At 38.3% G+C, this 13,630-nt stretch overlaps 1 protein-coding gene across 1 annotated transcript; it reads left to right on the forward strand.

The window, feature by feature from the left end:
* Positions 1 to 1,125: 1,125 nt before the first annotated feature.
* LOC139980782 (serine/arginine-rich splicing factor 1A-like) lies at positions 1,126 to 8,241 on the forward strand. The gene is made up of 5 exons (XM_071992712.1): positions 1,126 to 1,675; positions 3,001 to 3,195; positions 4,086 to 4,282; positions 5,186 to 5,358; positions 6,907 to 8,241. Exons 2-5 carry the CDS (start codon positions 3,002 to 3,004, stop codon positions 7,099 to 7,101), a joined length of 759 nt encoding a protein of 252 aa, XP_071848813.1. The 5' UTR covers positions 1,126 to 1,675; position 3,001; the 3' UTR covers positions 7,102 to 8,241.
* The last annotated feature ends 5,389 nt before the right edge of the window (positions 8,242 to 13,630 follow it).

The raw sequence follows: 13,630 nt of genomic DNA on the forward strand, positions 1-13,630 counted from the left end.
TTGAGATATTAATATGAATCATTAAGTAACCCTTAATTTTGCCCTTATTAGGAATCCCAACTATAATATAGCCCAGTAAACATGGTCATTTGCCATTTGACGATCATGACCCAATGTTTGGTGCTTATTATTCCTCTGGTAAGGTTAGGCCTATATACTATAAGTCTTCCTTACAAGCAGCTATAGACATGTACCCATGCGCAATATACGTTTACATTTCCAAAAACACCTTTCTATTTTGGCAAAGTTGCCTACATCAGAGCTAGGGTCAACAGGCGTGGGACTTGTGGGCAGACCTCATGTTAAACTTTGACCAGAGGAAGATCCAGGCCTGTTTCATATATGTGCACAATTTGATGGAACTACAGGTATAGTTCTCCACGTGGCGTTCAGGGGATATTACGAATATGCAATTATATGCAAAGTACCCAGTTGACCGCTCATGTTTGCATAAAATTCGATCCGGAATCATGACAGTAATTTAGCTCCGTGATCTTGTATGTGTCAGTTTTCTTACATATATGACTATGTGATAATTTCTTCAAAACTCCCTTTGCTTTATGCGTTACAAAAATCTGTGTTTGTCACGTTTTATAAGTATTATTTTTTTGGGCTCTTTGAGAAATCTTTGAGTGAAAAAAAAGAAATCTTTGAGAAATTGTTTGGCACTTTGAGAAATCACCTGCCCTTTATTATTTTTATATCTGTCATTTATTCTACATGGATTCATTGGATATTTCACTATTACTCTTCTTTATGAAGGGATTTGTGTAGGACGTTTACATATTGTAATTCGCTCCTGAAATGGCTGATGTAGGCTAAATATATTTGTTTTCTAACGCTCGGGTTTTAGAGACGATAAAAGCTATTGCTTAAATTCTTCTCCTTTTCCCCTAAACGTCGTCTAGATGGATCAATGAGTGGGGGTGGAGATGTCATCTTCTCCAGTGGTGACCAAACCAGCAGATGATGAGGACGACGACGTCGATGACGGTGGCGATGATGATGACGACGATGGTGATGATAATAATGACGATGATGAGGACGATGAACAGTAAACTCGACGTTATATCGTATCACCAGTTCTTATATACAATAAAGCGTGTGTCTCTTCTTCCCCAGTTCGAATCTTTCATTCAACTCGGCCTCTGCGAGTCCATGCTAGATTCCAATTTCGCAGGACTAGGTTGATTGGCCTAGGGCCTATATACATATCTAATCAACACAGATTAGGAAAGTGGCTTTATATCGGTATCAATAATTGGAATTAGAAGACAAAGACTGAATAAATGCATTTTAGCCAGAAACCATAGCATTCATCTTACTGTCTTTGTGGCCACTAAAGATAACGCAATGTAGTGTTGTTGTCTGCTGCTGCTTTGTAATTGTATATCTTGAAGGCACTGAGCTCACTCTACTTGGACAAAAAATTGTTTGTCATTTGCTCAAACGGTCCAAAGAATCGCCCTATTTATCCCAAAATTGAGTACAAGCGTGCCACCTGTCGATACTCGTAGACTGGAGACCGCAATATCCATTCCTTCCATGTTCCTAGATGTGGCGTTCTGGAAGTGAAGGAATAAATTTAGCCTAACGTTACATCGCCTGGACTAACCTAACCTAGACTTCCAAACAGCGTCGGCTACAGTAGGCTAAATTCAAGGTTTGCATACAGGTACAGGGTAACAAAAAAGTTTGACCTATGATACATGTAAGAGGTATATGACATTACCATATGTGTCAGCTCTATTTAGGCCAGGTGAATTGAAGATTAAGACTTGCAAATAATAGGCTAGGCATAACGTAAGACGAAGAGTCGACATAGGCTATCACTAATGCACAAGACTTGGCGATGACTAATTTGGTCTAACAAGTTACTGCATGTGAATCATGATAAATGCAATGGGCTATACAAGTTAGTCCTGCTGCTGCTTTATAAAAATGGAAGTTACATTTGTTGATGGAGTACTTATTTTTCCTTGTAAATAATGACAATATTTGTCAATAAAGAAATTTTCAGCTGGTGATTTTTCAGCATGTCGGCTAGCCGGTGTGCAAATCAAGAATTTTGATTCCCATGGTCTTATAACTAGCCTCGTTCTATCACTATCAGTAGATTGGTTGAATTTCAATAGGTGGTTACTTAGGGCAGAAATGTAAACTGTTAATTTATACTCACTGTTTAATGTTAATCTTATAATAAATCCTAGTTTGTATCCTAAACTTAGACAATATTAATTCTGGAACAAAGCAGTCTGTGAAGATACTGTATAGTAAAGGCTTTCATAATTGACGCACCTTTGTAGTTGATGCACCTTCAAATATTACTAGCAACAATACAGCAGGCAACCTATTCTTCTTGCAGCCAAGCAGAGTTACATATTTGATGAGTTTTAATTCCATTTCAGGTATATGCTAATCAATTTTTTTTTTTTAACTTTTCACACCATCCCCCCAGTTTTGTACATTTTATTGGCAATTGGAAATTTTGTTCCCTAAAAATAACCAAAATTACCTCAGTATAATACCACTACTCTCTGGGACCTGAACTGGTTGAGCTTAGAGCCTCAGAGCATCGCAAACAGCATCCAAAGTCAATGGATGTATACTAAGGCCTACACTGCAGTTAGCTGAATGTGTCAATGAAGGGGTATGAAAGAACTTTACACGACAGACATTTTGTGGTCAAATTCTGCTCAATTGTACGTTGCGTAGGCACAAAACAATACATATTTTGAGATTATTACATTTCTGAGGAACTACACGTATGATAAATGGCATACAGTTGAGTGAGTTGGATTTTTCGTTGATAGACATTTTAATCAAATCTTTAAGTGCGTCAGTTATGAGCCCAACATGCTACTACTAGCCTAAGCGTTACTAACAAGCTGTACTAAGTGTTAAGTAAGGAGATGCTGTACAATACTGAGAGCATGTAGGGAACAATGAAGATTGCCACGGTGACAACATGACATGTGTCCAAAATTATACTTTTCGCAGCATGTCCAGTTACAGACGAGGAGGGAGCAGCAGTAATGAATGCAGGATCTATGTCGGCAATCTTCCCCCTGACATTCGGGAGAAGGACATTTCGGATGTCTTTTACAAGTATGGCGAGATTGCAAATATCGACCTGAAGAAAAATACACACGGTGTTGGACCACCGTTCGCCTTTGTAGAATTCAAGGATCGAAGGTTGGCATGCCCCATTCATGACAGAGAGCAACATTGTCATTATCTTTTTGTCTTGTTTTTAAAGAAAATGTATCTTGGGTTTTGCAAAAAATTGGGTGTCTTAAACTGTGCCACCAGGTGCTAATAAAGATTTTAATATTTTGAGGTGAATTATTGTCGAGATATTTCAAATTGGCAAACAAGAATTGGCTTGATCGGTCCTTTGCTGGTAGGAAAAATTTTTGATTGAATGCAGAATGTCCCGCAATTCTTTAATCTCACAGATTATAACCGGCGTTCCCTCTGTGTTTGTGAGCTGCGGGGTATTCTGTAGTGGCACCGGATATTTTGACAAAATGATCAAGAATGAATTAATCTGGTTGTGTTTATAAGGATAGTTATATATCCTGCACAGCGAGTTATATCCAGGTTCAAATTATGTAAGTTTCTTGCATTTAGGTTAACTGCAAGCCTCAAAACTTAGCAACTTTTGCCCGAGCTTTATATGATAGATATTAATGCTGTCTAAATAACATCAATGTTTAGATGTACAGGGAGTAATTTATCCACTTATGGATAGTCCAAAGATGAATCGCAATTTTTTTTGTGCACAGCAACCAAAGTAGTTTATAAGGGACGAAATTCAAAGCCTTCAAAACTGCTGGGCAAAGTTTAAACAAAAAATTATTCGCCGGATGAATGAAAAAGCCACTTATAGATGAATTGTAAGATTCATCAACATTGTGATTCAAAATTCTGTATTGAATTTCCAGATGTTTTGTCTTTCTATTGATAGGTACTTCAGTATGTAACTGACCAAGCTGGTCAGTCCAAACCCAAATACCTGCCTAATCATGATTTACGTTTGGAGATTGTTATTTTTTTTTTTGCCTTCTTGATCCGTTTGTCAGAGATGCAGTAGATGCTAAACAAGCTAAGGATGGGTTTGATTATGATGGTTATATCCTGAGGGTAGAGTATCCCAAGAGCTCTGGGAAAGGTGGTAGTACAAGAGGAGGCTTCTCGGACAGAGGCAGCAGGAGTTTCTCAGGTAGCAGACCCAAAGGACCGCCGCCGAGGAGATCAAATTACCGATGCTTCGTGTCAGGTCAGTTTCACGTCGGTTGACAGATTAGTTCTATTTGACCCGGTTGGCACTGGTGGGGGACTGCTCTGACAGTTGTTACCTCGTGTTTGCTGCAGGTTTACCCCATGATTTATGATGACATATTGTGGCATACATTTATGAATCTAGTCAGATTGGCCAGATATGAAAATGACACTTCCATATTATGAGATTAAATAATTTCTTTTAAATTTCAATTAATGTTAAACTGCTTTGTTTAGTTGTGATAAGTAGCCCAGATTTAAGGTTGGGGTTTAGATATCCAGATCCACCACCTTAGATGGTGCTTGAATTTTCACATTAGTGCTAAGATATTTTACCCATATCCCATGGATAAAAAATCTCCTGATATCACAAGAATTTCAAGATATCAGAATAGAATATCAGAATAGAATATGACTTTACAGTGCCTAACAGCCACGATCACAGACGGGAAGTATTTAACATTTCCATCTTTTTATTACGTTTAGAAAATATAAACTTGACTTGTCAAGCTACGGAGATATGTATGTCGTTTATGGGATATCAGTTACGAGTAGTATCAAAAGAATAATTAATTTAATCAATTCAGAGAGGGATGTTCTAGTTCCTGGACCTCTCAGATGCTGGGACATATTGCTTGCATTGTCATTTTTGACCAAAGGGACATTATTGATGACAGAAATATAACACAGAAATGATTCTGTTCTTTTGATGATGATAACGATTAACTTGTTATAGTACCTCGGTAATTTGGGTTGTGTAACATTGTTAGAATTGCCCCAATATACCCACACACGCCTCACCCCACCCCCCCCCCCCCATTCGAACACAAATACCCATTACCTTACTATATTAAAAACAGAACAAACAATATACATTATTTTCCCCCATTTCTTTTATTAGGTCTACCCTCGACAGGAAGCTGGCAAGACTTGAAGGATCATATGAGGGAAGCTGGCGATGTATGTTTCACAGATGTGTACAATGATGGCACAGGGGTGGTGGAGTTCCTCAGGAGAGAAGACATGGACTATGCTTGCACAGAACTCAACCATTCCAAATTTAGATCTCATGAGGTGGGTCTATCGTCAAATATTTTCTTCCCGTAAGGGACCATTGCCAAATCTGATCTCCGTCATGATGGCCTGTGAGCGTCTATTGTCAATTCATTGAAATCAGTAAAGCATGACCACAGCTTTACTGGCTCGTCCTTCGTTATATGCAGAGTGGGCGGAGCGTGAGTCTGCTTGCAGGTTTAGAGTGCTTCCACGGTCTCCAGTGGTTGCTAGCTTCCTTTTGTTACGATTACAATAGGCCTTGCTGATATAGGCGTTTTGGTTATCGATTGAGTAGTAAGGCCTTTTTTGGACACACGTTAAAATAAACTTTTCTTGGCCCAGCCTACTGTAGGCTTCAGAATCGTAGATCGTTGCAACTACTGTTACCTCCATGCATTGAACCCCCCCCCCGTGCCACAGGTTTATAAAAGCTTTCTATTTCTCACTTTATGCTTCCAGTAAATAGGGGAGAATCAGCAATAAGGGAGAATCAGCAAGGAAAATTCATGTACCACAAATTTCTCATATGTAGCTCAGTCTCAACTCTGCAATGTATTAAATTGAAAAAAAAGAAAAGATCTACAAATCGTATCTGAGTTCAGTGATGGGTACTGGCGAGAGGCTACCAGTTTTGGCTTGAATTACCATATTCAACAGTTATGATTCTTTTGTCACATGTAATTTGTTCACTATATATAATTCTCTTGTGATTCAGTCCTTACATTTCCATTAAATGTCGAGCTGCCGAAGTTAACGTGCTGCATTCCTTTATTACGGCGATTAGATTTGGCAGTGGTCCCTAATTTAAGATATTAAAAGCATCCATTTGGAGGTGAAACTGAATGGTCTCAAATGTGTGCAGGCTATTTCGTCCATTAATGCTATATTATCCAGTGAATCTGAAGGTTGTTTTTTCCCCTCCATTTTCATGAAACCGATAGTACTAAACCAGGGTATTAATTTCCTATTAGAGCCAGAGAGAAACATTAGTTGTAGTAGATGGCCAGAGGGAAACAAAACAGCACTATACCTGCAGTTAGGGACATTGTTTTGGGGGGTGGGGTTTGCCTGATTGAACTCCTTTGCCTTTTTGAGAACCCCTGTGCCAAACAAAATCAAATTGATGGCCCTAAAACAAAACTAACTATAACATAAACAATAGCCTTAATGAATTTAACAGATAAATTCTTAAAGATTTGTTAGTGTTTTTTAGTGCATTTAGATGCATTTTTTTTTCTAATATTTTTTTCTTCTTTCTAATAATATAATTAATATGTAGTTTTGTAAGCATACATTCCCCACGCCTTCATATTTCAGTAGCACGTTACTCCATTTATCGATTCCATTTGCAATTAATATACCACATAACTTACTCACTGGTTGGCAGGCGTATACTTGTTAGCTGTCGAAAAAGCACTTGCAAAATGATGATCTGAAAGCATTCAAACTTTTCACTGTCATATACTTTTGTTTTGTTCAAATAGTTGGGTGACCTTTAGAATATTTCCAGGAAATTGTGAATAATCCTGTCATTTTTTTGGTTTTGTTTTTCTCATCACCCGACAGGGTGAATCGGGCATCATAAGAGTTAAAGCAGACGACCCTAGCCCTACAAGAAGCAGATCCAGAAGCATCTCACCCAAAAGAAGAGGCGGGTACTCCCCTCAATACTCCTCCAGCTACAGACACTCCCGGAGCCGGTCCCGTTCGCTCTCCAGAAATCGCTCCTATTCCAGATCCAGTTCACGCTCCCGGGATTGATATCGGGCGGAATCCATCTAGAAATGAATTACAACATCGGCGGCCAATGTTCACAGAGTTTACTGCAAATACATCAGTGTTAAAATGCTGTAAAAAAAAGGAAAAAGAAAAATATGACTTTTTGTTTGCTAGTAAAAGTGGTAGGATCTTGAATGTAATCATGATTTGTGAACCAACTTGCCTGGCTCAGATGATTTTTTAATTTTTAAAAAATTCTTTTTTTTTTATTGATTTTTTATTTATTAGCTGTGTTTCATGATAGGGTTAACAGTTGTTAATTCCTCTTTCGTCCTTCCTCCCTTTTGTGATTCACTTTTTTCTTCTTTTTTTTTCAATGGAGTTGTGGATGTTTGGTTGAGTACAGTAGAAATGTTGTGGGAATGGGTAGTTGTAAATCGACCATCGCAATGAATTTTGTGAAAATTGATTCAAATTTTGCAGAGCTTGGTATTTTTCACCATAGTATTTTACTGCTAAACTCAATGTACAATATGTATATATTTATACTGTGTGAAAAGTCATGTGGCAACTTTTTTTTTAAACGGTTTCTTCATTGTTGACGATGAACCATTATGCATTATTAATTAAACATGAAAATAAACTGTTCTTACTGCTGCTACATAGAGTGTTTTTATCCTGCCTGTACAGAAGACGTCAAACCAAACTGTGAAACTGCTAGTTTTGGTAGATTTTAATATTTAAAAATTTTAAAAATTTTCATTTGTATTGTGTAATAATTACAATGCATAGTCCCTTTGGGGATGTTTTGCTCTTGTAATTTTGTAGTTACCCAAATTGTCAATCCTTTTTATATCCCATTGTGTATCGAAACTGTTTTCATGTTTCTACAGTCAGGTCTCTTAATGACAGCAATATTCTAGTAGGAGATGATGCGGTGCTTTATATGAAAACAGAAATATCCCATACTGTCAGTTGTAAAAGTGGAATGTGATGTTTCGTTTCGTATGAGGAGATATTCAAAATGTCCTTATCTTCATCGGTATCGAATCCACCCGTTAAGCTTTCTGAAGTGGCTCCCAAGTTCTGTCTCTATTGATGGTTGAAACCACCTCATTATTTTTTGTTGTGAAAATTTATGGAATGTGATTTGCATAAAGCTATTCAAGTCAAAATTGAAAAGTGATATCAGAAACTGAGGAATGGATTCTGACTGAATAGGATAGTGAACAGCTTCATCAAATGGGCACCATGTTATGGTATTTCAAGCAAACTTCTGGCCTAAAGAGAGGATTTACTTTAATGAACTTATGATGGGGCTATTCACTTTCCCAGTTGGTATGTAAGTCATCATCCTTATAGTAATAAAGGAAATCAAATCTGTACGATTTTTTTTTAAATACATTCATTTCCTAAGTCATTTCCTTCACAGTAAGCTTACCTTCAATATTGCCATAATTCTGTACTCTACAAGAAGACTCAAATATATATATATATATATATATATATATATATATATACATATATATATATATATATATATATATATATATAATATATATATTATATATATCTATATATATTATATTATATATATCTATATATATAATATATAATTGTTATCATTGCGCTATGTTGTCATGGCGATGCAATGATATGGTGGTTTTCATCTCTTGTGAAGTTTCTCATTAAAAATCGGGATTGTATGAGGAGGTATTTAATATGTAGCTGTGGTTAAACTACCATCTCCAGTAGTGATCATTTTTCTTGCCTGTTTTTAAGAAAGAAAACAAATTGTTGACTTAAAGGCTAACATGAACAGGTAATTAGTATCTCTGTGTTCCTTTTTGTACCCTATCAGACACAGTAAGGCATTACCAATAATAATACATATTTATATAGCGCATTATACCATCGGTCTCAATGCGCTTTACAAGAAACAATTTGAGTACAAAAATAAAGCATAGTAGAACAAACATTTAAAGATACACCAAAAGAAATAACAGGTCCACTGAGGGTAGCACGTGAATAAGTGAGTTTTTAAGACGCTTTAAAAATTGTCTATCGAGGGGCATTTCTAATGTGGGTGGGGAGAAATGAAAAAGAATGCTTACCGTGCGTCTTAGGTTTAATTTTGGTGGCTTTAGGAGAAGAGCGCTGTTAGAAATGGAATTTGTAAAACTAGGAAGTTGGAAATATAGTCACTTGGGGCCAGGGACGTAGCTAAGGCCTGATGATTGGGGGGGGGGGGTGTAATGGCTGAAATTCCAACTGGATGGGTTTTGGAGTCAGAAAATTCCGACTGCAGCCTTGTACCCCCCCCCCCGCACTCATCGTCAACCATACGGTCAGTGTCAGTCAGACATCCCATCTTTCGCGACTGCACTTTTGTTCCGAACTTTTTTCAATACATTTGTACCTTATGGGGCAAAGTTTTTGCTTATGTTGATGGCACTTTTAAACTTCCGTAGATTAGCATTGAGTGTTTTAATTGTATACCATAGAGACAATGTATATCCCAACGTCGTAGCCAGGAATTTGAAAGGGGAAGCACTTTTTGCGATTGATATGGGGGAGGGGTCTAAGAAGAGGGGGTGTCCCCCTCCCCTTTGAGATTTTTTTGAACAATTGAAGGTCCTTAGATGCGATCTGGTGCAATTTGTTGCCAGTTTCATCATTATCATATGATATCATATTATCAGCAGATTTTGTTTCCTGTTTGAATTCTTTTACATGTTCTTTTACATAATATATCAGAATGACAAACATAGTGCTCTTTTACAATTTTTCCAGAAGGATGATTCTTGTTTATTGTCCAATGTCTGGACTTTTGAAATGAAATACATTTGACGAACTTAATTGATGGACAATATAAACTTTCATATTTTGTAAGACAGCCAGATTTGCAGTGGCCTAAAAAAATATCGTTATCTCCGTGTATTAACAGTGTAATATTATTTATAGGAAGTGCGTATCACGTACGATTGCTAGCTTAGCTTCATAACATGCTGTTCGTGCAACAACTTAGGACGAATCATAGAACGGATGAGAACGAACTTGTCGTCGTCGTTGTGCATACGGTTCGTGACATTCCATCGAGTGAGGTTAGGTAGGCAATATGTATTTTATTACGCAGTGGCCAACTGTAGGTTTGAAATAGGCTATAGGCTAAATTTATCTAATTGCATCTGCCAAACTAAGTAAGTAGTTGAATCAGTAGGCCTGCATGTTATTGCGATTATAATCGAGTTAACGGAGCTGACGAGTATTCAAGATCAAAAGAGCACTGACGAAATACCATGCTAAAAAAACAACAGTTTTTAAACATTTTTTTCGACACTCAAAGGGGGGAGCAGTCGCTCCCCTGCTCCCCCTGGCTACGTCCCTGGTATATCCTGAACTTACTTTAAGCTAGCGAACAGGGTCGACCCACCCAATAGCAAAATTAATACATAAATTTTCCGAATTGAAGCTGGCGAACGTTGTATTTTTTTTTAGAGTATTCAAAATCATACGAAGTTTTGTATGGTGGAGTATAAGGATCGCGAGATACAATTTCTCAATGTGACGAGGAAAATGTGGTAAATATGACCGATTAAAGGTCAATTTTGATCGAAAATTTTATGTCACTCACAAATTACAAGAACATATGAAAATAAGAGTGCGACAGTCAGAAAAATTAGAGCGCGACAGTCAGAAATTCCGAATTGAAGCTGGCGACAGTCGGAAATTCCGACAGTCGGAAATTCGGACTGTCGCACTCGAATTTTCCAACTATCGTCATTTTTACCAAGATTGGGGGGGTGAGACACCCCCCCACACCCCCCTCTAGCGACGTCCCTGCTTGGGGCAAAACAATGGATGGCTTTGTTAGTGGGGATGAGAAGATTGTACAATGTCTCCTTCCTCTCCCCCATTCCCCTCATCTTCCCCCTCACACTCCCCATCTTCACCTTACCTCATCCCAGATCCTCCAAAGTTGGAATATTTGCTATTTACTCCATCAGCAAATTTCACAATGTTTGAGCGTACGTACGTACAATGACAACAGCGTTCTGAGTTGCATTTCCGGTGAAGTCACTGCATGCGCGTAAACAGTACATGTGGTTGATATGTAATCAACCAACAAAACATTCAAGTATGTGTTCGTATGAAATAAAACAAATACTAGAAAAATATGTTTTACTTATTCCTTATTTTCACAATTTCGAGTCACAAAGTATCACGTAAGAGATATGGCAGAGATCAAACGTTTTACCGTCTTGATGTAAATGGTCCCTTCAATGGCCGCGTCAACATGATGTTCTGTTGAGGGGTGGTGGGGGTATATTACATAGAAGTGCTGACTTAAGCCGCAAATTGACATAAAAAATAAAAATCGGTGGGGGAAGGGGAGGGTAAGTTACAGATGAAGGTACCAGTGTTTCCACCCTCTCGATTGCCAAGATTTACTCACCTCAGTTAATGGCGGTTTAGGTACCCCCAGTGAAATGTCGTGCCACACTCAAACCCTCCCCTAAATCCGAAACCCTTATCGCCCCGATGAGACGAACGACGTTCACAACGATCAAAATATAAATAAATTCTAAATACAAAACAAACACAATTTATTAGCTCATACCAGCATGCTGGTGTGAGCTATTGTTACATGTGTGCGGCGTCTATCACTCTATCATTCTATCACTCTATCCGTCAACAATTGGTAAAACCGCTCCCACTCGCACAGTGTTTGATGGAATTTCATGAAACTTGGACACAAGGACCATTGGGTATAGGGCCATCAGAGATGGTCCAAAATTTGGGGTTAAAGGTCACCTGTGGGCCGTAATGGGCCATTTTGTGGAAATACGCAAAATGCTTCTTCTCCTACAGATTCCATGGTACAATGTTGAGGGTTTGTCACGATAGTACTATGGTAGTTTTACCTTCAGGGTGTTCATGAATTTGAGATCAAAGATCAACTAGGGGTCTTTTGTGGCCCGGGCCGCGGCCCTATATTTTCAAATTGCTCCTGTTCGTACAGTGTATGGCCAATTATAATGAAAGTTGGTCACAATGTTCCTCGGGATGAGAGTTACGAGGGGTGTTCGGAAAATTGAGGTCAAATGTCATTTAGGGGGTCATCGGGGGTCACTCTTTGTAATATTTTCAAATATCTCAATCTCCTCAAGATTTTGATGGATCATATTCAAAGTTGAACTGATGATTGTTGGATAGTGTATGAATAAGGTGAGGCCTAAAAATTTTTGGTCAAAAGTTAATTACAATTAATCCCCATTGTTTAAAAAAATCTGAGCCTTCACTTTTTGCCAAAGCTCCTTTAATTTGTCTCCCAGTCTCTGCAGTGTTTGTTTACATTTGTGGTTAAGCTCTGCAGAGGCTGTTAGTGGAATTAAAGCAGGACTGTTGAACTGTAAGCATGAGAGCCCTATATCCAATCAGCACTTGCCGATTCTTAGAAGTCTTTGAGCCTGAGGTATGTAGGCAGCTTGTGAAGTTATGTCTTGTAGGGAGTGCTTGTTATGTCTGCTAAGGTAGAGGGGAGAAAGTTTAATAGGGTAGGTCAGTGGTATTGTTTGAGAGAGTGGGTAAAATAGGATTTAAAGGGGAAAATAGGAATTATAGCCAGTGGTGTGGCCAGGATTCTGCTAACGGAGGGGGGGGGGGGTATCCCTCACGGGCCCAAAATTGGTTTTGTGGGCCCTACATTTTTCAGCTCGAAAAGGTATGAGCTTCTGCACCATTGGTGCTCTAGTTTGTAAATTCAATACCAAATACTGTACTCATTTCCTCGCTAGTCTGTCTCCTCCGTCCATAATCGATCCATATAGGGGTGGAGGAGGGGATCTGCGTTTCGCCCCCAGACAATAAAACAATTAACTTCAGATGTGAAATGGTGCATTCTGAGGTATGAGTTAGACCTCAAATTAGGTCTGTAATTAAACGCAAGATTGCGCTAATATTTACATTCTTGTGTAAGGTTGAAAGGGGGAAGGGGAGGATTGTTCACCCAACACTCCCCTTTGATTCGCAATTGATCATCCATCGAATAGGTTGGACAACCTAGCTCGGCCCCACATAGAAGCAACACGACACTCGAATAGCCGCAGAAATGAGACTGCGGTGTAAGATAGCATTATTGCCACCCTTTACCCTACTTGGTCGTGGAACATATTGTGGGGGTGATTTCATTAATGAATGCTTTGAAGCTAAACAAGCATTGAATTACAGTTGGTTAGATTCATTAATATATAGATCTGAACAATACTATAGTTATTATTCGCAATTGTTACTCATAAGGCTGTATGGTTAGAGGAATGTTTATTTCAGCCACAAACATGAAGTGTCACGAATTCATCCTACTTTTGTTTATAATAGTTAAAATGAAATAATTGTTTGTTTAATGAAGAGGTCTCATAATTTTGTTGTAGATTTCAAAGAGTTCATCCCGACGGTTCATCTCTGACTTCTCAACAACTACCGTAGAGTCTAAAATCCTTCAAAGTGAGAACATCAGAGGTCGTCACATATTTCCAAATTATGACATCCTGAAAAAATGTTGACATTCTGA

This window comes from Apostichopus japonicus, chromosome 15 (genome assembly GCF_037975245.1).
Source record: "Apostichopus japonicus isolate 1M-3 chromosome 15, ASM3797524v1, whole genome shotgun sequence".
Lineage (NCBI taxonomy): Eukaryota > Metazoa > Echinodermata > Holothuroidea > Aspidochirotida > Stichopodidae > Apostichopus > Apostichopus japonicus.

What these genes read in the sequence shown, in the direction of transcription:
- LOC139980782 (XM_071992712.1), top strand. Translation starts at nt 3,002, where the DNA reads ATGTCCAGTTACAGACGAGGAGGGAGCAGCAGTAATGAATGCAGGATC. An exon ending in GTAGAATTCAAGGATCGAAG is followed by an intron (nt 3,196 to 4,085) that starts GTTGGCATGCCC and finishes TCCGTTTGTCAG; the next exon opens with AGATGCAGTAGATGCTAAAC. An exon ending in CCAAATTTAGATCTCATGAG is followed by an intron (nt 5,359 to 6,906) that starts GTGGGTCTATCG and finishes ATCACCCGACAG; the next exon opens with GGTGAATCGGGCATCATAAG.